Source organism: Strongylocentrotus purpuratus, unplaced genomic scaffold, assembly GCF_000002235.5.
Source record: "Strongylocentrotus purpuratus isolate Spur 01 unplaced genomic scaffold, Spur_5.0 spur5_scaffold_17, whole genome shotgun sequence".
Taxonomy (NCBI): domain Eukaryota; kingdom Metazoa; phylum Echinodermata; class Echinoidea; order Camarodonta; family Strongylocentrotidae; genus Strongylocentrotus; species Strongylocentrotus purpuratus.
Window position 1 is genome coordinate 29,324,740 of NW_022145602.1, and position 26,250 is coordinate 29,350,989.

Sequence of the window (26,250 nt, forward strand, 5' to 3'; positions counted from 1 at the left end):
TCTAGATTTTGTTATAATATCAAGCAAGATTCAAGCAAACATATATATATATATCTAGAATTTCATTATTAATACCGAGAAAGTTGCAGTCAGTGTTGTCAGGCAATAATAAGACCGTGTTTATTAAGCTTATTGCTTCTTCTTCTTCTTCTTTTGACGTATATTTTATTCGACAACACAGACGTCATTGATACAGTGTATTTCCATAGAATATTTATTTTAATGGTATTGTTTAGTTACCGTAATACGTAAGAGCAGGATGCAGCGATCCCACGTGTTTTGATGATCCTACATTACCTGTTTGATGTCAATTTGATGCCGTAGCCGCGTGGTTTAGGCACTTGACTTGAAATGCAAGGTCGTGGATTCAATCCCCTACACGGGACTAATATTCTTTAGCAAGGCATTAATCTACATTCATTCATAGCCTAGAGAGAAAAGAGAGAAATGGGGACGTGGTAGGATGATGAAAGCTTTTTTTGTTAGCAATTTACGTATGCCCTCACAGTAACCATATTGTAGGAATACTTCCCAAGGCGTGGATATGGTGCACATTGTGCGTAACTGAATCCGATGACCGGAGTAATACCATCTGAAAAAGCTCTTTTAATAGAGATGCTATATAATCATATTAGCGATACTATTATTATTCCTTGACCTACCTTGACCTAAGCCTTCCGCACCATCAGGGAGATGTGTGATGATTTCTGCTTCATGACCTCAAGCCAGATCTTCCTATCTCGTGACGTTCTGGTCGCCTCTGTGAGGGATCCCAGACAATCAGCCTTTACACAATCTAACTATTTTTGGGCTAGTCTATTATTATTATCATCATCTTCATTAATATTATCATCATCACTATGTTGTTTATTATAAGCACGTACTAAGCTCTAAATTGTGTAAGCACGTCGAGCTTGGTAGATGTCGAACTCAATATTTAAATACTAATGTAGTGTAATGTACGTGTTTCACATGTAATGATGCCCTTGTGGCAACCGTGAATCCAACACCATCTACACAAGTCTTGTTGAACAGTTGCTCAATATGTCTAAACTTTAGGACCCATTTCGTGTCCAGTTCCACCCTACTTACAGATATACTACTACTACTCAAAACTGACAAAAGATACCTCCCCCACCCCCGAAAAAAAAATTAATGTCACAATAGTTATCATGAAGCATTAACATGAAAGTTCATCAACCTCAATGTGTCGTACGATTTCGTTAAGCATGATACGGGCTTATTAATGTTACCAATTAACAAATGTTATTCTTTCAACTAACTAGAATAATAAAATTCTGGAAATATATTGTAAATAATCTACGAAGGATGTCTATAAGCTCTTCACAGACAAATTGACTAAATCTAATAAATGGCCATAATTTATACAGGGGTAGCGGTGCACAGATTTAAATTTGCCATTAGATTTAAATTTGCCATTAGATTTAAATTTGCCATTAGTTTCAATTGGCCCGGTCGCTCATTTGTCACACATACGAATCAGCATGAAAACAAAAGACACCTTAACAAGTTGACGGAGGGTTTGCCTTGTGCTACACAAATGCTTTCCAAAATCTAGACTCTCCGGTCTTGACTAACTCTGTGTCAACTCTTTTTAGCATCTATATACATAAGTCTTGCACTGGAAACAGTTAGATAATAATGAAGCCGTGGGTTTATCAATCACGTGATACATGCAGCATGGCAAGGGAGTTCATGAGAAAGAGAAGCCCCCTATCCACACTCTCTTAATGTGTATCACGTGGTATGTGCCGATGTAATTCACTGTGATTGACAGAATAAAAATGTCCACATCTACCAAAGATCCTTTAAGAAAAATGCACCTGTTTAATATATATATTATAATAAAACGCTTAAAAGTTTACCATTTATGTAGTTGAATTAGTTGAAGTATGGGTTTAGGAATTAAGTGTGTATTTATGCCATCTAAGATGACAAGTCATAATTCCCACAATAAAATATTCATTAGTTTGACGAACAAAAAGACATATCCTACTCTCTAGCTGGCGCCGTTACTTTTAGTTTTATTTTCCTTTAAAAATCATAAGTATCTTTATTAAAAATCTATATGACATTAATTTGATAATATCGCGCCTTTTTCAGAGGATGCATGGCGCTGTACCGTTGTCTACAGACACATTAAGAATTATTTTTATTTTGTTGTCCTGCTTCTCTGTCATATCTTCATCTGGTTACATACAGCCTAAATTTAGTATGCATGAGATTTCCAATTCAATGCACATTTATAACATGATAAATGTTATCGCTATTCGAGACAGTGCGCCTAGACTTTATATTTATTCTGCTGGCTAATATAAACTTGACATGTCGACAAGTCTACAAGAAATTCAAATCTCCGGATTTTCTTCGTCGTATACAATTTGCTCTCTCATCGTTTTAGGAATGCACGATTTTCTCTACCTGACATTTCGTCAATGTTTGCTTTCCCATCAAGTGAATGTAGAAAGCGAATAAATCAAAGTGGCTTTCTCTGTCCCCGACATAAGACTCGTTCAGATATGACATCGCAAAACCGCGGCGGCTTATTTTTAGAATGACCTAAAGTGAAATACCATTCACATCTCTGTATCTCTGCGGTGGTTGACGGCGCCATATCTGAACATGCCTTAACGATTCGTACAAGAAATAGATCTGCCCAGTCTCATCCCCTCAGCTCATCTGGTTATAGCCATTCGTTTAGAACTTAAATCATTTGTCCCAATTTACAGACTTACATGGCAACCAAAATATAGCTCCTAATGTATTCATGACGCACATGCATTTATTAAACATGCTTTGATTGCTACAAGCAGTTCTCACAGACTTTCGAGAAAAAAAGCAATCACAGTTGTATATTTTGGGCTATCTTCTACTGAAATAGTCATTGTAACACTTTAAACCAACATGTTCGCGTGATCACTGAAAGTAAAACATTATCTAGGATAGTTTAGCACATTGTAGCATAAACACTGACAGCATTTCGTTAGAAATTTCTAATTATAATCTTCCAATAGTCATTAGGTTCATATCATAGGGATAATTATTGTAAGATGAAGGGATAGCGTAAACGTGTTTATTTACTTATTTATCTATTTATTTATTATTGACATATTCAAAAACAGGGTAGCTCATTCACAATAGTTTGGTGTACCATGAGGCCCAGTACATACAGAGAAAGAAATTTTTCAAATGCAGGAATAGCGACGGCACATAATTGTTTTTGCTTAACTTTGTCTTCACTTTTCGTAGACATTGTGACATTTCTGGATGAATAGTTAAAAATGTGGAGGAAGTGGCAATTAAATTGGTTGTTTTAAACACAATCAGGCAAACTTGACGAAATTATCAATATTTCGATAATTAGGTTGATAAGGGGATGAAGCAAAAATGCGTGTGAGTGGTGTGTGCGCGTGTGTGTGTGGGTGTGTGTCCGTGTGTGTGTATATGTGTTAATGTCCAATCAAGAGAGGCGATGGATAAAGATCAAGATTACAGTAATCTTGATCTAAGGAGACACGAACGAACGAACGAATGTCCAATTTCAAAAATGTCCAATTTCCGAAATGTTCCACTTTAATGCAATTTAATAAATGAGCAAGATCTTTTTATTAAATGGAGGGCATGGGCGAACATTTATCCATCACCTCTCTTGAGTGCCTCGGGATGGGAAGGATATAGTAAGATGTGGATAATGTGTGACATAACAGTGAACCAATGTAATACGAGTGATGTTCGACATTACACAGTCGCATGACCAGTAGACCAGTCGAGATTCACTTCGAATTAGTTGCTTCATCTAACAAACAACCTTGAATAGAAGGCTTAGGTCTGGTAAGTTAGGTGGGAACAAATTTGCGATCTTTCTTACTGTTTCCTATGACGGTTTGGCAGACTCTGCTATCCCTTGAAAAGAATTGCTCTTCATATGCAGTCATATTTGACGTATGCCGTTGGGATATCGTGAGTGTTTAGTCACAGCTTTCATGTCACAAGAGCATGTAGTCCCATATGAGTATTTGTGTGTCCAGTGCAAGTGCATGTGCTCCTTTGAGCAAATTTCCTATACCACTTTAATGACGCCAGCAGTAGACAGAACTCTTCTTTATCTCATACTCGACCTTTTAAAGTTGCTTTGAGACCATTCACTACGTTCGCAATGTAAGCATTACCGAAACCCAACCTAATCTATAAAGAGAAATCCAACCATTGTATACTTTCATAATAATTAAACAAGTTAATAATTATGAAAGCATACAAATAAGAAAAACAGAATGGAAAATACTTTATATCTTTCGGACCGGATAGAAGAGAGTTACGAATGTTTCCAAAAATGTATGCGAATCTAAAACTGAATTGGTAGTTTGTTCACTGGATTGTGACGTAGTGACGGACAAATCTCCGTTTTATCATTACTTTCCGTTATATCTTTCGCCGGAGGAACTAATCAAAATATATTATGACTTGAATGTGATTATAGGTCTTCTTAAATGTAGAGACCCTCCCGAGTCATATTAATAGATAGCTTTACATTTTGATTCGTCTGTTCGAATAAATCAGAAGTTATATTGCACTACATCGCATTGACATTACTAAGTCAGGCAATTCGGAGTTGTCATAAATGAATAATTATTTTATTCTTCGTCCAGTTTCACCAGTCTGTTTCTCAGATTATCAGATTACCCGATTATCATCGGGTCCTATAAATGTTGGATTTACCCTAACAACTCTCAAAGGGACATCCAACCAAATAGGCAACTACTCCAAAAAGAAACCGTTTCAATTGCATCTGACTAAATATAATAAAGTTATCAACTTGCGAAAGTTGTGATCACTATACGTATGGGCACTTCAAATTGGCTGAAGCGGTAATGACAATGTAATGAAGTGCCGGACTACTTTCCCATCAACAACTTGTTGCTCAGGAAGGTCTATTCTTTTTAGAGAACCTACCTATAATTTGCTATCTATGATACATTTTAATTAGTGCCCCAATGGAAAAGGAACTTACGAGAGAAACAGAAATTTATGATATACGTCACAATCCACCGACCGAACTACCAATTTGAGATTCGCATAGACTTAGTGATCTCATATATTTAAACATTTATAACTTCCTTACTATTGGTCCGATTCAATTCAAACTTTTGCCATTCTGTTTCTATAATATTTCTGCTTTCATACAAATCAACTTATTACAAGGGTGGGATTGCCCTTTAAAGCCAAAATTACTCTTATTGTCAGTTCTTCAATTTGTATTTTCCATCCTTATACAGGACCATTATGTAAAACAGCCTGCGAGCTGATCGATGTTATCCTGTTTAAAGATGTTTTAATAAATAAATAAATAGTATTTAGTGCCCTTGTATTTTGCATGATAATTCGCCGATCCCAGAGTTGGTTAAGTCCCCAATTAGCGTGTGTAAAGGTCTCACAGGCCTCTCCGGCAGCTAAACTGTTGGCCCGCCATAAAATATGCCAGCTTGCCTTCATATCGTATCCGGACACCTACCCCCCGGACATCCACCCCCAAATAACCACTCCCAGTCAACTACCCCCTAGGACAACTACCCCCTAGGGCAGCCACCCTCAAGGATGACTACCCCTCAAGACAACTACCCCCCCCCCCCGACCAACTACCCCCAGACAATTACCCCCTAGTGACTGACAACACTTTTCATATGGTAACACCCGAATGGTATCGTACTCCCCATAAGAACCCACTACTGTGACCCTTTAAACTTCGACCGACCTCTTCCTCCGTGGCTTCTGTTATCCCCATTGCAACCTGTTACATAGGGACCGCCCGTAAAGTTCTGGGACCCGTTTCACAAAGCCGTTTTTTCAATGACAAATGACAAAAAAAATCATTGACAAATCTGTTGATAACCAATCAGAAGCAAGGATTTCAGTAGCTTACAACACAAACTATCATTTGTCACTGGTGACAAGTTTTGTGAAACGCACCCCTGGTAGAAATAAACTGCATTCCCGTCGTACGAACGCAATTAAATGCAACCGAGTGCTCAGCCGTGATCAATATAGAATTATGTCGTTACCTACGATGACAGTATATTATCATTACCCCCCACACTGTTTGTTGACTGCATCTGTCTGCGTCGGAATATATCGTCTGCGCTCGCCAGGCGGTAGTGAATTTCGTAAACTTGGAATCTAAACGCCCCATGTTAATCGCGTAAAGATCACTTTTGGATCAGATGCACATATGTTCACCATGATTGTGAGTTATTTGTCAAAGTTATTTTTCTCCTTGCTTTGGAGTATCATTTCGATTCTCGGACGATCATCTTTACACGTGCCGTACGTTCACTAAGAACGAACGATCCAAGAACGCCTTGATTTTTAACATGGTTGTCTGAATAAAAGGAAACTGATATGTCTCACCTATTGAAGGTACGTATACGTACTTACGCCAGAATTTTATATTTTATATCATCTTGTATATTAGGTTCCTGATTTCCTGAAACCTGCTTTTACTTCTAAGGTTTGTGCATATTTGTTTCCATTCGTGTTACACTCAAGATCCATAAATTCTATATTATGTCAAGCTGACATCAGGTCACAGAAGGTCACGTTACTCCGTGACGATTGGCTTAATTTCTGACAGTTGATGTCGAAAGATGCGTGGCAAGAGACCACCCAACTGCACAATGGAAATCTTTAGACTCCGATAACTAATTGCAAATAATCACAAGAATTAAAATATATATAGTAATCAGATATTCGTCACATTTATCAAATAAATGCCTAAGTAATTTTTTTTACTTCTTAGACAGGAAAGCAAAGTATTCATTTCTTATTTCTGTTTCATTTTATTAAAGCACTTCATAGTTTGATAACTAAACACGATTTAAGATTGAAACTTGACGTAAGGCATTAAATACAAGACGCCCTCACAGAACAAAACAAAAAACCGGATTTATGCAGAACAAAAAGATTAAGGCAATGATGTTTAAAGCCTGATAATTTGCACCATGGAGCTACTAATTAGCATGCATGAGATCGTGTAATGCCATATTTGTTGGGCCATCAACCTCGATTTTCTCGTTTTGTCACTTATATTTCTGGCATTATACAAATACTCTCAATGCCTCGTAAATTTTTAATGGATTTGTTTGTCATTACAAGGAATCGACTATCAAGGGTAAGGTTCACATTTGAATTGTGTCAGAATGTGTTTTTGTTGAGAGCAAAGCTCCTCTACCAGCATCATTCTGTTTATCAGGAAATAAAGACGGAAGCTGATAACAAAAAAAGGCTTACTTCGTTTTATCGTGTAATACGACCTGTCGTGAAATCGTATCCCCTAAAAGTCAGACACTTCACCTTTTCCGGCTACACAATATTTTTTTAAACATACCCATCCAGGTTTATTCACTAAAGGTCGGGTAAAATGAATGTAATAATCACAATTTTTCAAAGATGGTCCTTGTGTTAAGTTTACCCTTTTTACACGTAAATTCGTGAAAAGATGGCCATACCTTCAGGTAATGACGAGGTGTCGACCAATATAATTTATCTCGTATTCTAAAATTGTCGGGGTCGTACACTTTTTTGCAGGTTTTTCTGAAAGTGTCGTGTAAACTTGAGCCGACGCTTTGGCAATAAGAAAGGTGTAATTTACAAATATTACACCCGGCCCTTCGTGAATTATAATAATAATAATACATAACATTTATTAGGCGCTTAATACTGATGTTTCTAAGCGCACACGAAAGTTCACGAAAGTTCGTGAAACTTGAAAATGAGAAGATGGGACTTCAAAATATGGCTTCAATAACAATACATAAGATTTTTTAAATAAATCTAATCATCTTTAATTCGTATATTTTTCGGTAATATGTTCTTATCACGTATCGACATGTTTATAACAAAATGAAGAACTGATAAGTGGATACATCTCATAAATTATCGCGTGCATAACTTCAACTTTAAATATTCATGATCAGTTTCCACGCCCCACCACCACCCCCCCCCCCCTCCCCCAGCAAAAAAAAGATGCGTCCAGATGAAATAACTTCTTAATAAAGGGTCGTTCAGATATATGCAAAATCACATCGGTTTTGTATGTAGAGTGTGATACCCTTCCCATTTCTCTATCTTACAACACATAAATCAGTGAGTATGCTCAGGTCCTTTTGTTGCACGCTGTTCCCATTTATTTACATGTTTGTTTGTTTGTTTTTAATTTTAAAGAAAGGGTTGAATTCTTTCCCAGCGGTTTACTGCGCCATATCCAAACAAGCCTCAATGCACTCAACATAAATCTGGCAAATTGGGCAAAATCAAAATTTTTACCACAAGGAAAAACCGAAAACTGTTTGATAGAATTGCTGAATCAAGGATACTGATGACTCACAATCGTCTGCTCGTACCAATATTTGTTCCGTCTAAACGTTATTGCAGTTTTTAAAAGCTCTTTCCTAATGAAGCATGAAATTGTCCGGCTGATTGGCAAAAGGCAACGAGGCATTTAACCGAGTGATCAGTGAAACACTAAGTATATACCCAGAAAAATATCACATCTACTGCTATTTGAGAAGTAAGAATGTATTAGTCATTAATGTTTGCATACTAGTCTTATGTTATTTTACATACATTCATGGAAATTGGGTACTCTTCTTTCCATTTTGATAACAAAATCAGTAGTATAAATGGCAAAAATGGTTGCAATAATTATACATTCATGCATTCATATACTCAATGGAGCGATGAATTTTACGAATAATTATTCCTCAAGCAATTGCCAAATGGGGCAATTACCACTAAACGGAAAGCAGTATTAACCATATATATAGATGCGTCCATACAGAGTGTTGTTTACGGATGCAATTAATAGTTTGACAGTTTGTATTTCTTTGATTATGATCTAGTCACGATATTCATTTGAAATGTATCGATTTATAGGTTGTCATTTTCGTGCTGTAAAAAGACAAAATCTTTACTGTAATAAAGGTTGGTAAGATAATGATATAATTTATCAAAAGGTTTACTACTTTGACATTTAATTGATAAGAGTTACAAACTAGAGATAACGATTTTAATGCTTGAGTTTTGGGCAAGAACCCATGCGGGCTAAATTGACCACAAAAGTGTAGAAGCTTCTTTAGGTTATACTATAGGTTACAAATGTTGCTTGTTATGTTAAAGAGAAGGTAGAGTTCCGGGAAGAGATGAAAAGAAATTGTTAGCGTTATCATTGTTATTATGCAAGTGTGGAAGAACATCAGATACAAAATATTTCCTGAAAAGCATGGCTCTTCAAATGCCTAAATGTTCTAAATATGGCATGTAACAGCAAAAAATCAGGACGGATTTTTATGCCACGTGTTTTTGTAGTCCCATGATCATCTTTCTGTGTACAGTGCTTGTAACTTTACCAAGACTGGGCCAAATTTCTTATCATTTTGATGATTCTAGAACCTTGCCATACACACCAATACTTATATGCTAGATAATCAACCTTTTTTGATCGATTCCACACCGTTTCTTCCACAATGCAATCCCATGACCAGAACTCAACTTTATCTTTAAACATGAAAACATAAGCAGATGAGAAAGTCTTATCGGCAGACAAGATTGACACACTTTCCATCACTTCTATTCATACTTGTAATTGGCAATCATTCGAAATGTAATTGCAACGTTTCGATTGAGAATCGTGTGATAAGCTATTTTGTAACCTAATATCGTATCAGAATCCCATTTCCTAGGCATGTTGGGGCTTTGATCTATGCTGTGGGTGGGAGACGAAGGGAATTTGTTTGATCAAAAGCTCAAGTTTTATTTAAAATCCTAAATTAGTTATGGTTGCAACCTCGCCCCCTCCCCCCCCCCCCCCCCCCCCCCCTACCTCGACATGACAGTATCTCACCTGTAGGACATGTGATTTATTTGTTCTTTTGTTTCCAATAACATTATATTATTGAATGTGTACCATACATTTGTTTTCTCAAAATCTTAGACGGTAATATTTAGATATTAAGCATTCATTTCAAATGAACCATAAATCAATTATCATACTATCGTTTTCGTTCGTTTTGCGTTATTTCCTATGGCAGCCATCTTTAAAGATGATTGCAACAACTCTCAGAGCCAGAATTTGAAGTATCGCAATATGCTAAAATTGTATCCATCTACCGTCATTGTGTCGAATGTTTCAAATCTATGAGATACTTTAATTGCACAATGCACAATTTGATAAGTATGCCATCAAGTCCTTTAAGCGTGTTATGATGTTAAAAGGTAAATCGTTTGAAATGTCAGTCGCTATTTATAGGAATACGTGCGTCAACTTATTTGTTTCTCCTTGTTGCCATTGCTACGATCATGAAGCTTTCAAATTAAGACTTGCAGTTAGTGCAAATTGGATCAATCAAGTCACGATTAACTCATTTCTGTATACATATAAAAGTAGAATTTGAATAAACCTGAAAATGATTTGTTTTTATTTGATTTGATATTTTTATGAAAAAATATAATTAAATAGAGAGGTACAAAAGATAAAGAGAAATAATATATAGAGCCTAAAAAATAAATATCAACTTGACGGGATGGTTTATTCTACAATCAATTTGTATATTACCCGGTTGGTCTATCCTCATTTGGTCTAATGGTCATTTAGGCTAATAGTCATTCGGTCTAATTTCCATTTGGTCTCACCTCCAATTAAAGTCTACTACCCATTTGATATTGCTCATTCAGTCTAATTTTCAGTCGGTCTCATCCTCAGTTGTTCCCCATTACTTCTGTACTCAAATTTTTCTCCTGCGTACAAACATTTGTATTACTTTTAATCTCTTTTTAAATGAAAATCCACATTCCCAACTTTCAAAATATATTAGGTTCAAAAGCGCATGCAGGTTCCATGTTAATTGTCATGATATTTTGTCACGAATCAGGACAGGAACCCTTAATAGGCCGTATGAAAATCGATGATTGATTTATTGATATAGAATACATTACGATTTTAATAGAAGGTAAAAAATTAAGTTACGCTCTTAATGAATAATCATATACGAACTAGGTAAACATCATATTGGAAGCTACAGCGTAAAGCATGAAGCTTGAAGTGCTTGCACTCCTCATTTTAAATAACAACAAAAAAAAATGTTTTTATTTTCGAGCTAGGGCTTTATAGTCTTTTTTAATACGTTTTTTAAACCTCGAGTCGGGTTTGTCCCGATTCGTAAAAGACAAAACTTTCAGGCACTACAATCGGCTGTGTTCACATCAATGTATTTTTATTTCCGTTGATCCTATCCCTGACTCTGTCTGCTTTTCCGATCTTTTTCTTAGCTTTCGTCTCATTGTACTTTGGAGCTTGATGGATTATTGCACTGGAATTTACAAAATTTTGTTTCCATTAGCCCCCTTAGTTAGTCCTAGAAGACAAAAAATATTCCATTTAATCAGTCGTGATTCGTTTTTCCCGGACCGGCACCGAAGTATAACGAATTGCATATTTACATATTGGTTCTATAGAAAGGAATTTTGATCAGTTATTACACGAATTGATGTCCTCTAAAAACCCGCACGCAACCCCACCCCACCGCCCCCCCCCCCCCCCCCTTCTCACGCTCTCCCTCTAACTTTCTCTCTCTCTCTCTCTCTCTGGATCTTCCTCATTCTCTGCCTGTATTACACTCCATTTTCTTACTCTTAAAATCCTACCCCTCTTTCTCTCTCTCTCTCTCTCTCTCTCTCTGACAGTCCCTTTCTCTTTCTATCTCTCTCTACCGAACCCCTTCCTTCTTTTTCTTTTTCATTCTCCCTCTCTCTCTCATTGATTTCCATTTAGCTCTTGCTCTCTCTCTCTCTCTCTCTCTCTCTCTTTACAGTTCCCCCTTTCATGTCTCTCTCATTCTCTTTCCCTCTTCGATTATCTCTCTCACTCTTCTCTCACTTAGTCCTTCCCCCTCCCCTTACTCTCCCTTTGAGCCCCCACCCCTTCCCCTTACTCTTCCTTTGAACCCCCCCCCCCCCTTCCCCAACTCCCTTGGACACCATACTGTTATATTTACTTTTCATTTCAATGGCAGCTGTATATATATTGTTCACAGAAGAAAGTTTTCTCTTCTCGTTTCAGCCGCTTCTGAAACGGAATACGCCCACATCCCTCTGCCCCTCAATCAACGGGTTAATATATGCGTTGTAAGCTGTACCCTCTATACAATGTACTTCGACACTCAGTGTGTTGCCAATGGCCCATCAAAAAAACTATTGAATATTATGTGAATACTTTACTACTTTCCATTTCCAATGGGGTCTACCGAGAAACTGAAGATCTAGAAACTTCCAGAATTTTCTAACAAAATGGAATTAATTTTTCTCCGAAAGTGAATAAGATGACCAATATTTATTTATTAAGGAGAAATTTTACAGGTTTTGAAACAAATAATGTACAGGTATCATAACATCCGTGTACTGTGTCCCGAATTCTCCATTCAAACCAGGACCCTGTGTCTAGCACAGTGTATTATTTATCCATGTATTTTAAGATCTTATCTATCACCCCAAATCCAAGAACTTACGTTTCCTGTGCTCCTGGACATGACATTCACTAATGGATATAGCGTACTGCTTTCAAGGACAACGATTCATACATAAGCAAATATACCGCCTGTGGCATGTTGTACTTTATTTATTCACAAGTTGTATAGTGTATTGTGAAGTGGTTAACAAATGGTTGAGTGGATATTCGTGTGGTGCTGGGAACATATTGCGAATAATACAGATAGACAAATACCGCTGAATAAGTCATATTGTAAATAGGGAATAAAAGCGCTTTCATTGTTACAAAGTCGTTTACTTTAAAGAGAAGGTTGAGTTCTGGGAAGAGATGAAAAATAATTTGTGAGCATTACTCATTCTTATTATGCAAGTGTGGAAGAACATCAGATAAGACATGTGCCCTTAAAAGCATGGCTCTAAATGCCTTCATATTCTAAATATGCATGTAACATCGTAAAAATCGGGGGGGGGCGGCTTTTTACGCCACGTGTTCTTGTAGTCCCAAATACATCTTTCTGTGTACAGTGTTTGTAACTTTACCAAGACTTGGCCAAATTTCTTATCATTTTGATGATTCCAGAACCTTGCAATACACACAAATTCTTACATGCTATAGATGATCAACCTTTTCTGGTCGGTTCCACACCGTTTCTTTCACAATGCAATCGCATGACCAGAACTCAACTTCATCTTTAAAGATAAAGTGGAGTTCTGGTCATGCAATTGCAGTGTGAACAAAAAGAGGTGTGAAATCGATCTGAAAAAAGTTGATCATGTAGCATATAAGTATTGGTGTGTACTGCAAGTTTATACAATCATCAAATTGATTAGAAATTTGGCACAGTCTTGGTAAAGTAACAAGCACTGTACACAGAAAAAAATGTTTTATATGGGACTACACAAACATGTGACAAGAAAATGGGGCCTCGTTTTTAAACTGTTACTTGTCATATTTAGAATATGAAGACATTTGAAGAGCCATGCTTTTCAGGGAACATTTTTTCTCTGATGATCTTCCACACTTTAAAGAACAATGATAAAGCTCACAAATTATTTTTCACCTCTTCCCAGAACTTAACCTTCTCTTTAAAGTACAGTTCGGGCCATGCAATTTTTGCAAAAGAAACTGTCTGGAACCAAATCGAAAAGGTTTTTTTTGTGTACTACAAACGATTTATGAATACCGGATTTTGGATTCTGGCACGATATTTGGTTTAGTACGAAAAAGCTTTTCACACGATTTTCAATCGAAACACTGCAATTACATTTTGAATGATTGCCAATCACAGGTAGGAAATAGACATTAGGGAAAGTGTATCAATCTCGTCTGTCGATATGGTTTTCTCATTACCTTATGTTTTCATGTTTAACATAACACGCAACATTGATGGCAGGTGGTCTTTATGTACATGTCCCTTCAGTACATGTTTCAATGACAAACCAATTTCAAGGGAAACAAAAAATGTGGATATTTACCCGGTTTGTCAAACAGAAAGAAAAGTACCCTGGGCTAATCAAGCTAATTGATGGTGTAACTTGTTGTTATGGTCTATGTGTCTCATTTTCACAAGGTTGGCTAGAAATTGTATATTTCGTTCTGTAAGTGCAGTGTTATCCTTTAAAAGGTTTGATAATCATGTGAAAGGGGGCAGTGGCCGCTTTCTCAGTCCCTCGTCCCGCGGCACGACAGGGAAATGGAATGGTGCGAAAAGAAAGGAAAGAGGGATGACCCTAACCTTCTTTCTTTGGTTAAGTCATCAAAGCTTCAGGCAATAAAACGTCTTTAAAGCTCCAATTTTCCAGTTTCTCTATCTCTATCTCTATCTCTCTATCTATCTTCCTATCTCTCTCTCCTTCTCTTCGTCTTTCTATCTCTCTCCATCTCTCCTCTCTCTCTCTCTTTCTCTCTCTCTCTCTCTCTCTCTCTCTCTCTCTCTCTCTCTCTCTCTCTCTTTCTCTCTCTCTCCCTTCCCGCTCTTTCTAACTCTGTATTTCTACCTATCTTTCTCTTTCTCACTCTCCCTGTTTATCCTGTTTGTCCCTTTTGCGTCTCCCTTCCGTTTACCCAGTAAATGTTTTATATCTCTTTCTTTCTCCCTCCCTCTCTCTCTCTCTCTCTATATATATACACACACATATATATATATATATATATATATATATATTCCTGTAACTCCGGCTTTCATATCCTTTCTCCTTCTTCCCATATCTTATATTTCTTTTCAATTGCCTTCCTTGCATTCTCTATCCCTCTATCTATATATCTCTATCTTTCATTATCTCTCCCTGTCCTTTTATTTCTCTTTTTTCTTTTCCCATTCATTGACCTTTCGATCTACATTCATCTTGGTAAACAAATATTCTACGAATTTCGGCAGTACAGGAAACAAGCAGTATTAATATGTATGGTATTTCGTTAAAGTCTTGCATTATAGTGCCATTACCCGGTGAGCATAATCTTGATGCGATACTTCACCTGTGGGTGAAAATTCATCATTACTAAATGGAAGAAGAAAAGGAGGAAAAAGGAAAACATCGTTGTTCTGGTAGCACGAAGAACGTAGTAAACAGTTCAACGAGCTCAAGTTCAAGGCAACTGCTTGACTCTATTTGCGCTGAACTCAAAGCTCATGTACAGTTTTGGTAGCAAACAAAATGAAAAGAAACGTGTTAAATATAGTCTCATGTTGTTCTACTTGTATAACCAAAATACACATGTGAAATACACATGATTTTCGTTGAGTTGTAGTGTCAATGCCTGCAAGAAATGCGAGATAAAGGTTATACACACCCCTTATGATAGGACCTTTCCACCCGATGGCTCTTAACACATCAATCAGACTGAACGCTTCACTTGTAGACAGTGCATACATCTGTAGACTACCGCGTATACACACAGTCCTTATATTTTACACATGGTTATACACGTTTGTGTTGTAGATATATAGATAGATAATTTATTGGTTTCCAATATATCTCATTTACAAAGAATGTAACAACATATTGAAAAATGATTATAATATACATGTTTGATTTGATTTGATTTGATTTATTGATTTCTGCATCTTTTTTCTTTTTTTCATCATACATTTTCATGAACATAATATGGTTTTATACAATATTTTAAGTGTATATATTTTTATACAGATAATAAACGAAATTAAACAAATATATTGAATGCATAATTAACATACATTAGATGCAGGAGGGCTACAGAAATAAGCAAAGTAGCTTGACGTGCCCGCACCCCTCAACTAATGCTATGGTCACATAACCCAAAAGTAGCCTGGTCGGCGGCCGAGCGGCGAGTTTTTAACCAATTCTGCCCGGCGGCTGCCCGGCCACCGAGCGGCTGCCGCCCAGGCACCGCTCGTTTTTAGGGCATCGCTCGGTCGCCGCTGAAGTTTTAGCGCGGAGTTAAAATTTGGGCGGCGCCTGCTCACTTTTCAGTCGCCGCCCAAAATACGCTCGGTGCCTGGGCGGTCGCTGACCGGGCACCGACGTAATCGCTGGGCGATGCCTAATTCCAGCAGCGACCGAGCAGGCTACTGATCGGTCGGTCGCTGCTCTGATTTGTGACCATAACTTTAGATACAACAATAAGAATATAAATAAAACAGAGTGTGACTTGCAGAGAAGAAAAGGAAAGGGGAGAGAAGGAGCGTTGGTAATAATACAATAAATCTCATACATCTGCCGATTGAATGCAGGTTCATTCATGAATGGATAAACGATGCTGGGTCGTGGACGATTACACATCATTGTTGAATATACAGTCAATGTACACACGAACATGAATACAGGAAAATTACACACGACAGGATCAATACTTAGACAATATTTTTAACTGCCTTCTTAAAAGAAAACAATGTCCTAATGTTTCTTATTACAATGAGCAGAGAGTTCCAGATGTCCGGGCCTGCGTGTCTAATGGATTTGAGAGCCAATGCGGTTTTTGTATTGAACTTAAGAGATATAGTGGCGGAGCCTATGGAAAAGCATAGCTTGCTGTGGATAGGCTCCTTAAACTATACAAATGACATAATTATATGTTGCCATGGTATGAATTTACTCCCAAGGATTATATGTAATTATTTTCTACCACTCATTTGTTTAATATTTCACTTTTGGATGAAAGCAGCCTAATATTGCGAGTCTCTTCCCCGGCCCCACCCCCCCCCCACCCCCACTCAGTGTTATTTAGGGTACGATATGCGTATTCCAAGCGACCCCCCCCCCCCCTTTCAGCAAAAGTCCGGCCTGTAAATTCAAAACGGGTCGACCTTTTTCTTTTGTTATACGGGCCTTTTTCAGCACCCCCCCCCCCCTTCAACAAAAGTACGGTGTGTAAAGTCAATACGGGTCGACCTTTTTCTTTTGTTACGAGCCGGAGAGTTTTGGAACACGCATGGTATCCATCCGTTCACGGAGTGGGGGGGGGGGGTGTTCCTACTTAACTGTACACGACCTTTAAGTGCACTGCATCATTATATATTTAATCAGAATAATAATGAAAACATTACAATTTTAATTATGCCGTTCTTGTATCAATAGCGCATATCACATTACGATATAACGTAATATTAGTAATAATCATAGGCATTTCTATAGCGCCGTCGATCTTGAAATTCTATTCCGAGGCACTCTTATTATTACCCTGGCTTTAGCCTAGTTGCCATTACAGCGCTCCAGCATTTCAAGAAATTAATTCCTGCCAGGTACCCGGGTAAGCCAATCATGAGCATGATTGGCTCTCAAATGACTTTGAGTTATCATTACCCGGGATTTCAAATTAATCTGACACAAGCACTATACATGAAATCCTTCAAAGAAAAGCACTCAATACACCTGTCTTTCTATCTGAAAACCTAACCATTCTGGTGTACATGTCAAATGACTATTGACTGACAGCTGGAAAATACTTATTAAACTATTTCATATGTTTAACTGTTAATACGATGAGATGTGCACTTTAAGAGTTTAAATGATTATGTCTTATTTTGGACTATGTTATGCGCGCCTAAGCTGTTTTATATATATGCAGCACAATAATACTAGATAAATTACCCTCACAATGTCACATTTTTACCCTGTTTTGGTTCCATTAACCCAACATGCCTGTTCCCTTTTTACAAAATAGTAAGTTAATATTTACCTTATAATTTTAGAGTGTGCCCCATGGGTATATTGGCATACATACAACTAACTTTGAGATTTGCTCAGAAATCCCGAAGACCGGACAGAATATCTTATTCTCAAACTTAAATGTACACTGTAAACTTATTTTATTACGTACTTACTTATCAGTATTTCGTTACTTGTATAATTTATTTGTTCTATTATATATTGTTATACTCTATAGTTCATGTATTTATTTTAATTTGGGGAAGTTTGAGTGGGGAAAAAATCAAATCAAATCAATAACAAGCGTTTATTGTTACTTTCTACCAGCACAAAAAAAAAGGCCTCGAGTAAACTTGAGTAATATTCAATTACACTGCAAATTCTTTGTGTAACGACTTTACACAACGGTTGGGTGGTGTTACCCTTTACGCAGGGGTTTGTTAAGTTTTGTTGAAAAAAAACCCTTGTGTAATTTGTTTGTACACAATTTAACACAATCTCTGTGTATGGAGTGAACCACCCAAGTGTTGTGTTAAGTCGTTACACAACGAATTCGTAGTGTACTGTTAATCAATGTACTTTCAGGAAATACTTTACTTACCGTTTTATATTTACAATTATGTTCCATGTTTAGGCTTTTTTCGAGATATTCTTTAGAAGTCGTTATTGTTGCTACATTATTACTTTCTCATTTATTTAACAGTGCGAGTCAAGAAATAATTAATAATAATAATAGGCATTTTTAAAGCGCCGTCTATCTTGAAATTCTATTCAGAGGCGCATCAATGATTACCACAGCTTTAGCCTAGCTGTCATTACAGCGCTCCAGCATTTCAAGGAATTAATTCCTGCCAGGTACCCATTTACATCACCTGGGTCGAGTGTGGCAAATGAAGAGTAATGCCTTGCCAAAGGACATTAGTGCCGTATCGGGTATAGAACCACGACCTTTGAATTTCAAGTCAAGTGCTTAAACCACTCGACTACGACACTTATATGGCAGTATTCATGTCGCTTTTAGAGCTATACCTCTTTTTCTTGGTATCAATTGAGTCATTATTGCTTTATATTAGTAGCTGATTCCGTGGGGCGCAATGGGTGTCAGGTGTACATATACAAACACACAAACACCAGATCTTTGTAACCTCGTACCGAGGGCGAAAAGACAAGAGGAAATAGAAAGGCTAGAACAGGAAAGGGAGTTAGGAAACATGGACAAATGGGCGTGAGAATAAGATAAAATCACCTAGCTGCCACGTCTTACCTGTAATCGATGGTCTTGTTATATATATTTTATCCACAGAATTAGCCCGGTACCCCCTACAATCACATATGCACACACCCACACCCACACACACTTACGTTTTGCAAAAATCCCGCCCACAGTATCTTGGCCCTTGCCATGCTACTTGGTTTATGGCGAGAACCCGTTTGAAAAATTGAATTCGCCCACAGTTTGGTCTAACCATTCGCAGAAAACTCTTTTCATTGGTCGTGAATACAGAAATCCCCAAAGGGATTGAAAAGGTACTATGTCCCATCTGCAGGCCAAAGAAATGAATAGGTTAAATTCCAACATCATTTATACTAATTTTGAAGTTCCCTCAAAACGGAAGGGCTTGAAAATGTCTCTGATATGGAAACATAGCGAGAATCAGTTGTGGAATCGACTTTAGAGACTGCAATCAAGTTAAAGGGCCCATGACATCGAAATACAAGTGTGTTCCTGTTGGTGTTCAGTCCTGCATACATCTCATATTTTGATATGTAAAACTCTGAATTTGTTTCATAGATTTTTAAATATTTTTTGAAACATTTGTTTTTCAAACTTGCTAAGCTCCACCCCAAAAACCTCCAGATCTCATTCCCCTTGTGACATCATCTGTCAGTCATCAATGAGCTAATTTGAGAAAGTGGTATGTATCTATGCCGAAGTCGACCACCTGTTGAAGCATGCAATTATATTATGAACGTGTGCTAAGCTGGGTGAAATTACATACCATTGTCTATTCTAGAATATTAGTTTAGTCTGACATGTCTGACATAGCAACGTATATGTTGTTATTGTTTGTGGTAATCTAACAGGTGGTCGACTTTGGAAAAGTTACATGCCACTCTCTCAAGTCAGCTCATTGATGACTGACAGATAATGTCACAAGGGGAATGAGGTCTGGAAGTTTTCCGGGTGGAGCTTAGCAAGTTTGAAAAACAAATACTTCAAAAATATTTAAAAATCTATGAAACAAATTCAGAAGTTTACATATCGAAATATGAGATGTATGCAGGACTGCACACCAACAGGAATACACTTGTATTTCGATGTCATGGGCCCTTTAATAACAGTCTGATTTTCAGTCCCTTGTCCCGAATGTTCGTACGTTTTGTGATGCGCAAATATTCAATCAGTTTGATTTTGGCCAATACAAGAAGTGGGTTACTGATGTAGACAAATGCTCATTTACCTGTACGCAAGTTTATTACCACAAAAAAGTCAGTCACTCACTCAATAGTGTCTGACAGTGAAGTCTAGAACGTAAACGGGTTTCCTTTCATAATTTGAATAATAGGTCACAGCTAACGTTTGAGTTTTACAAATAGGACATACGTGATATATTCATAATTCCTGCAAAGTTATACAAATTTTGATGTTGGCTGCAAATGGGAAATATACCTTTAATACAGGACTTATTATGGGGTAACCGAATTATGTTGAAGGGTTGCATGGAAGGAAATCGGCGGTAACAACTATGAGTGAACTGTTTTTACTACTTTATGTAACAGACTTCAAAAAAACGAGATTACGATTGAAATATCCTCTCGTCTGCAAATGGAGACGCTATGCACGAATGGACAATTTATTAGGAAGTTTATTATACATGCAAGCGACAGCCGATTCTCGCCATACGTGCATGGAGCGAGCAATGAGCAGGGCGGAGTTATCACCGGGAAATCGTGGAGTTGATTTCTCGTAAAAGCGGACATTGCTCCAGCCATTAGGTGCGTTTTGTTTCTACTCACCGGGTAATTTCCGCATCTTTGGATAAGTGGGCTGCAGCAGTATCTGTTACATATATGTATGGATGACATGCATCATATATGTTTCCACAAGACTGGCTCATACAAGGTCTAGTCTACTCTTGACAGACATCAACACGTATTAACTAGCGCACCTGTGGAAAACTAGACCGGGAAACTATACGTGTATGCACCGAGGATGAATGCTTGCCTATGTAAGGATAAGCTTGATAGGCCCCTTCGAATTACTCTGTCGAATCTATGCGTAAATTGTACTGTATAACTTTTTTATAACATGGCTTGTGAGATCCTGTTAATTTGTGTTCGACTTGTATCTCTTTACTTATTCATTTTATTTGTTATAGTGTTGTATGTCGGTCGTGGTATATTGATGAAGGCTCTAGACTTTCATACACGGGGTCCCAGGCGTATTAAATAGATTCCTGACAATGCCTGTGTGAATAAACAAGACCCCCAGAAACGGCAGTATTTATGATTATCGTCCCCGAATGAAATATTACCAATTGATTATTAATGTTAATGTTTACGTTTTTTATTTCAGGATTGTGATGTGAACTAGGAGGACTGAAATAAGGAAAACTACCAAACAGCTGGAATATACCCCCAGGATGGTAATGGACTTGTCGAGGAATACCTTGGAAATAAGTACTACCGTTTTGATTGGATTTTTCAACGCACTACTGTTGAAATGCATTATACGTGACGAAATATTTAATTGAGGATTGAACCAATTACATGCACTTGTTGCTGTAAATATTTGATCAGGTATGTTCTAACGTGACATCTAGCCAGCTGGATTGGCTAAATCAAAAACGCGAGTGTGATGTAAAAGGAACTCAGGTTGAAATTCAGAACGTTTGGAACACCTTAGAAAATGTTCACCTGTGCGCTACCTCATCCGTTATTATAATCTTGTGTCCGCTCCTACTCATCGTTATGGAAACGTTGGAGTTGGCGGTTAACGTCTTAGGCAACTTCTGGTTCCAGTGCTCCATGGTTAGTAAGGTCCACCGGTAGCCATGGAGAGTTTAGATGAATCTCTGAACGTCTCTGACACACATCCCCATAGTCCATCTGCAACGCGTGTTCTTCTGGTCTGTTTCTTGTACCTGCCTTTTGCCGCTCTGACGGTGACGGGGAATATTTTTGTTCTTGTCGCGTACAAACGGGATGAGAGGATAAGGAAGAATACAACCAATACATACATCCTCAATCTGGCCATTGCTGACCTACTTGTGGGGATGGTCATGCTGATTAACACACCAATGTACGTCACTGACGATTGGTATTTTGGGAGAGTTTTTTGCATCTTCGTCTGGGCGATCGATTTTACGTCAACCGACATGTCAGTCATCACCATCATCGCCATCAGTCTGGATCGATACTTAATGGTGAGGAATACTATTCGACATCGTTTCCATCAGTCGAGGAGGCGTATAGCCCTGGCATTCGTCGTTATTTGGCTTCTGTGCCTTCTTATTCACATGTGTATCGCATTCATTTACTCTGCAAGGACACAGTACAAGTACCTGGCATATCAAACGTGCAATCTGGAATATAGGCGGAACAAGACTTTGGTTATATCTATGTTCTTAGTAGAGTTTGTTGTACCTGTGACGTGCCTCTTTCTACTGAACACGAAAGTATTTATACACATACATCGGCAAGGAAGTAGGATAAAACTACACCAACGCCAGAAAACGAAAACAGTTGATTATAATATTAACTTAGGAAAGGATAAGGCGAGTGGACTTTACGAAACGAATACAATTCATTTAACATCATACAGGGTGCTGTGTATCCGAAATGGAACAACTTACGAGCTACCAACTGGCGTGGACACAGCCGATGGGTCGTCATACGCGCAGACGATACTAACGGTTGACCTCCGCGAGCAGACGCCCGCGCGTAGCAGAGACAATGAAATACGCGTCCATCGATTCGCGAGTGCGCATTCGCGACACCACAAAGCAGCCAAACTTCTTACCGCCTTACTCATCGTGTTTATCATTAGCTGGCTCCCGTACTATATTTATGACTGCATTGTTCTTATAAATGGAGAGGAACCAGCGGACGAGGTCGTGACCCAGGTATTGACCTTTATACTCTGGGGAAACTCTGCCATTAATCCCATATTGTATGCTTTCACTAATATTCATTACAAGCAGAATTTCATGCAGTTTCTACATCTTAGGAAAGGAATGCACGTCATACATGAAAGGCCTACGTATCACTGACCATTTCTCCATTAGCTTAGTAGGCAAAAGGTTTACCAAATTGAAAATTAAGTAATTTGACAGGGTATTCAATTATTTCTACGCCAAAAGGAAATGTAACAATATCAATTCATAAAACGCTGATACTATGCATTTACATCATTCTACTGCGCTGCAATATTTCTTTCTGTGCTGAAAACTGTTATAAGCTGTTAAATGAAAAGATATGATCTTAAGTTTTTATTTTAACCTATCTACAGTACTGTTGGTGATTTGATACTATTCACATACTCTTTCCAGTACTACTTTTAAATAAATACATGTATGTGCTAGATGCAGCGAAGTACTTCTCTTTATGACTTGTGACAAATAAGTGTAAATGCACAGCTTTTTATATTTTACCTGGATAAAATTTTTAAATGTTGGTAATTTGTATTTCCAGATTATAAAATTATTAACAAAGTTCCTTTGCACAAAGCTCCTACATTTCGTTGGTAAAGTGATTAAGCTTCGTTTAAAATGTTTTCCCGCCTTTCACAAACGCTTTATGGCAGTTTGGGACAGTATGGCTTTAAGAATAAATATATTTAATATCATTACAATCAAATTTAAGAAAACAAATTATTCATGTGAATAGATTTAATCATTCCTAGAATGTACGTATATCATGAGAACTATGATCCCAATGCATTACCAGTGTCTCATGTGTACTACACCTGGGAGGTGTTTAACAAAGATTAGGATCGACTTTGGGTGGACTTGAACTATGGCAGGCCATTAAAACTACTGGTTGCTCTCACCATTGGTCTGTCAAGGGACGTCAGAATTCATATTTTGGATACGTGATTATTGGAGGAAAAACATTATCTAAAGATAATAATTTCTAAGATTTCCTCCTCTAACTTTACATATCGTTCAATACTTTTGAAGGGCATAAATCACCTGCCATAGTTCAAGTCCAACTTAAGTTGATAATAGTCGTTGTGAAACACCCCCCCCCCCCCACAATCCTTTCTAGTGTAGAATGTAGCTTAAATACAAGCACATGACCTTATTTAAGGGTATGTGTTAAATATTGCCATCTCTAGGCCAGATTAAAAAAAGACGACAGGTGGCACCTTTAAATGTATCTATAATACGAAACTTTGTACATAATCCATTATACCTCTAGTATTAAAGAAGATGACCAGTTTGGTGTACAGTTTTACTTTCCCAGTCACTGTTCCCACAATTAACCATAACACGTGATACGGGTTAATCTTCCACCAGCTGAGCAGCGCTATTGGATCTATCAATTATTCATGGGCATAATGAAATGCAAATAGTAGTCATCCGTGTCCTGTTATAGGGCTGGTCTGGATATCTTACAACTAAAGGGAAATCCACCCTGATAAAACGATATATGAGGAACAAGTCAATAAAATATTTGAGAAAAATCCAATTAAAAAGTTAGAAAGTTATGAATGTGTGTACTTGATGTGATCAATCTTACACTAATTGGCAACTCTGTGACGTATCTTTTCAGGTTCCCACCCATTTGTTCTGTACTAAAAAAACTCATTAATTTTTATTTTACCTTAATAAAATGTCTAATCATTCGAGCACCCTAAATATAATCATTGCAAATACGTTACTACACAACCCCTGTATGAGAAAAATATTTCTTGTCATCAAAAGTAAGAAAATTAAAGTTTAGGGTAAGTTGCTTCCAAAATGATTGAATATTGTAGTACACAAATGGTGGCTATTTTTCCCAACGTTTTGTACAGCGCACATATGATGTGAAAATGAACGTATAATAAATATCCATAGCTTATTGTGCGTCTTTCCAATTAATTTTCGACAGAATTTGCTTTGCTTATACCCATGAGGCGGTTATTAAAGTCATATACCCGGGGGTTTTAATTAAGTTTACCAGGCGTGCGAGAAATGATTGATACTAAATAGGATGAGGGCCAGTAGGCATAACATATGTATACCATTATCCCATCTATAGAGGATGCAGCATTTGGGAAAGGCCTTCTCTTCAGGCTTATAGACTATCACGAATTATCTACGTTCCTATCTGTTCCTAGTTGAATATATATATATATCAATACTGGTAATGAAATTAAATAATGTCCGATATAGTGTGGCGGATAAATTGTTCGACTATTTGCAAGTGGGCAGAAGGTTTAAGACGTTGATTCATATCAATACTCATTGATAATGTATTATTATAATACACGTATAACATAATACGAACTGCACAAATGGTTATTACTATCTTTTTGTTTTCCTTTTTCACTTTTTGTTTCGGAGGGGGGGGTGGAGCGTGTCAGCCGCCAAAAATGATTTTATCTATCTATCGATTTAATCACTTAACAGTAAACCAATGGTATTTTAATAACTGCTTGTGCTTAGGAAATTAAATACGCTATCAGGAACTTTCAATATGATTGTTAGAGGGTTGTTGAGCTCTTGATGTGCTTCTGTGGGCAAATGGGACGAACGATGGACGGACTCATTCGATTTTTTTGTTACACGTACCATGGACCATACATACACGTACACCGTGTTTGTAACATATACTCTACTCCACGTGGGTGTCACGGATCTCAATGAGTAACAAACAAGGGGGTGTTTCACAAAGACTAAGATTGACTATAAGTTGGACTTAACTATGGCCGTTCATACCACTGTTTGCTCTCACTGTTTACTGGCATTAGTCTCTAATGGGACGTACAAATCATTGTCACAAATCTACAGAAGTTACATTGTTTTGATAATTCATTATTGAAGGAAAAATTATCTTAAGCTCGTAATGGTGAACACAAACAGTTAAAGTCGATCTTAGTCTTTGTGAAACACTCACCTGGTGTTACATGATATTGATTGAAGGGCTAAGCACTACAAACCTCCTTTTCAAAAGCGAAGAAGGCATTTTATTTTAACAAGTGTTGAGTATATTACCTGTAAATGTAATTCTCTTATGATCATACTTTTTATTTCATAGACAAACAGTTTGATATAGGCATTGTGAAAAATATGTATAGAGTTTCGACGTGTCCAAACAGTTACTATTAATCATGAACTTGCTATAATCAGGTCATGACTACAATTTAAGAAAATTGGTATAATTAATACGTTGCCCTTCTCTCTTTCAATATAATACATTTGCTGAAATATGTAATGTCTGCTAATTATGTAACATGCGTAGCTTTAAACTGTAATGGAGTACTATCATATTGCGCCGTAAATTTGGTCAATCCAAATCATTTTTCTATCACAAGTTGTTGTTGTTGTTGTTGTATTTAGGGGGAGGGATTCCGTGGAGCAAATA

The 26,250-nt window shown here is 37.4% G+C and overlaps 1 protein-coding gene across 2 annotated transcripts; it reads left to right on the forward strand.

Moving 5' to 3' along the window:
* The first annotated feature begins 6,093 nt into the window (after nt 1-6,093).
* LOC105446451 (histamine H2 receptor-like) lies at nt 6,094-24,038 on the forward strand. Of its 2 annotated transcripts, none has more exons than XM_011683339.2 (2): nt 6,094-6,432; nt 21,254-24,038. In XM_011683339.2, the coding sequence occupies exon 2, from the start codon at nt 21,732-21,734 to the stop codon at nt 22,947-22,949; it is 1,218 nt and encodes a 405-aa protein (XP_011681641.1). In that variant the 5' UTR covers nt 6,094-6,432; nt 21,254-21,731; the 3' UTR covers nt 22,950-24,038. The 2 variants fall into 2 exon arrangements, with proteins under 2 accessions (XP_011681641.1, XP_011681642.1); XM_011683340.2 differs by lacking the exon at nt 6,094-6,432 and adding an exon at nt 20,590-20,906.
* The last annotated feature ends 2,212 nt before the right edge of the window (nt 24,039-26,250 follow it).

Bases quoted from the DNA above. Each gene is read 5' to 3' on its own strand.
- LOC105446451 (XM_011683339.2), top strand. From the start codon at position 21,732: ATGGAGAGTTTAGATGAATCTCTGAACGTCTCTGACACACATCCCCAT.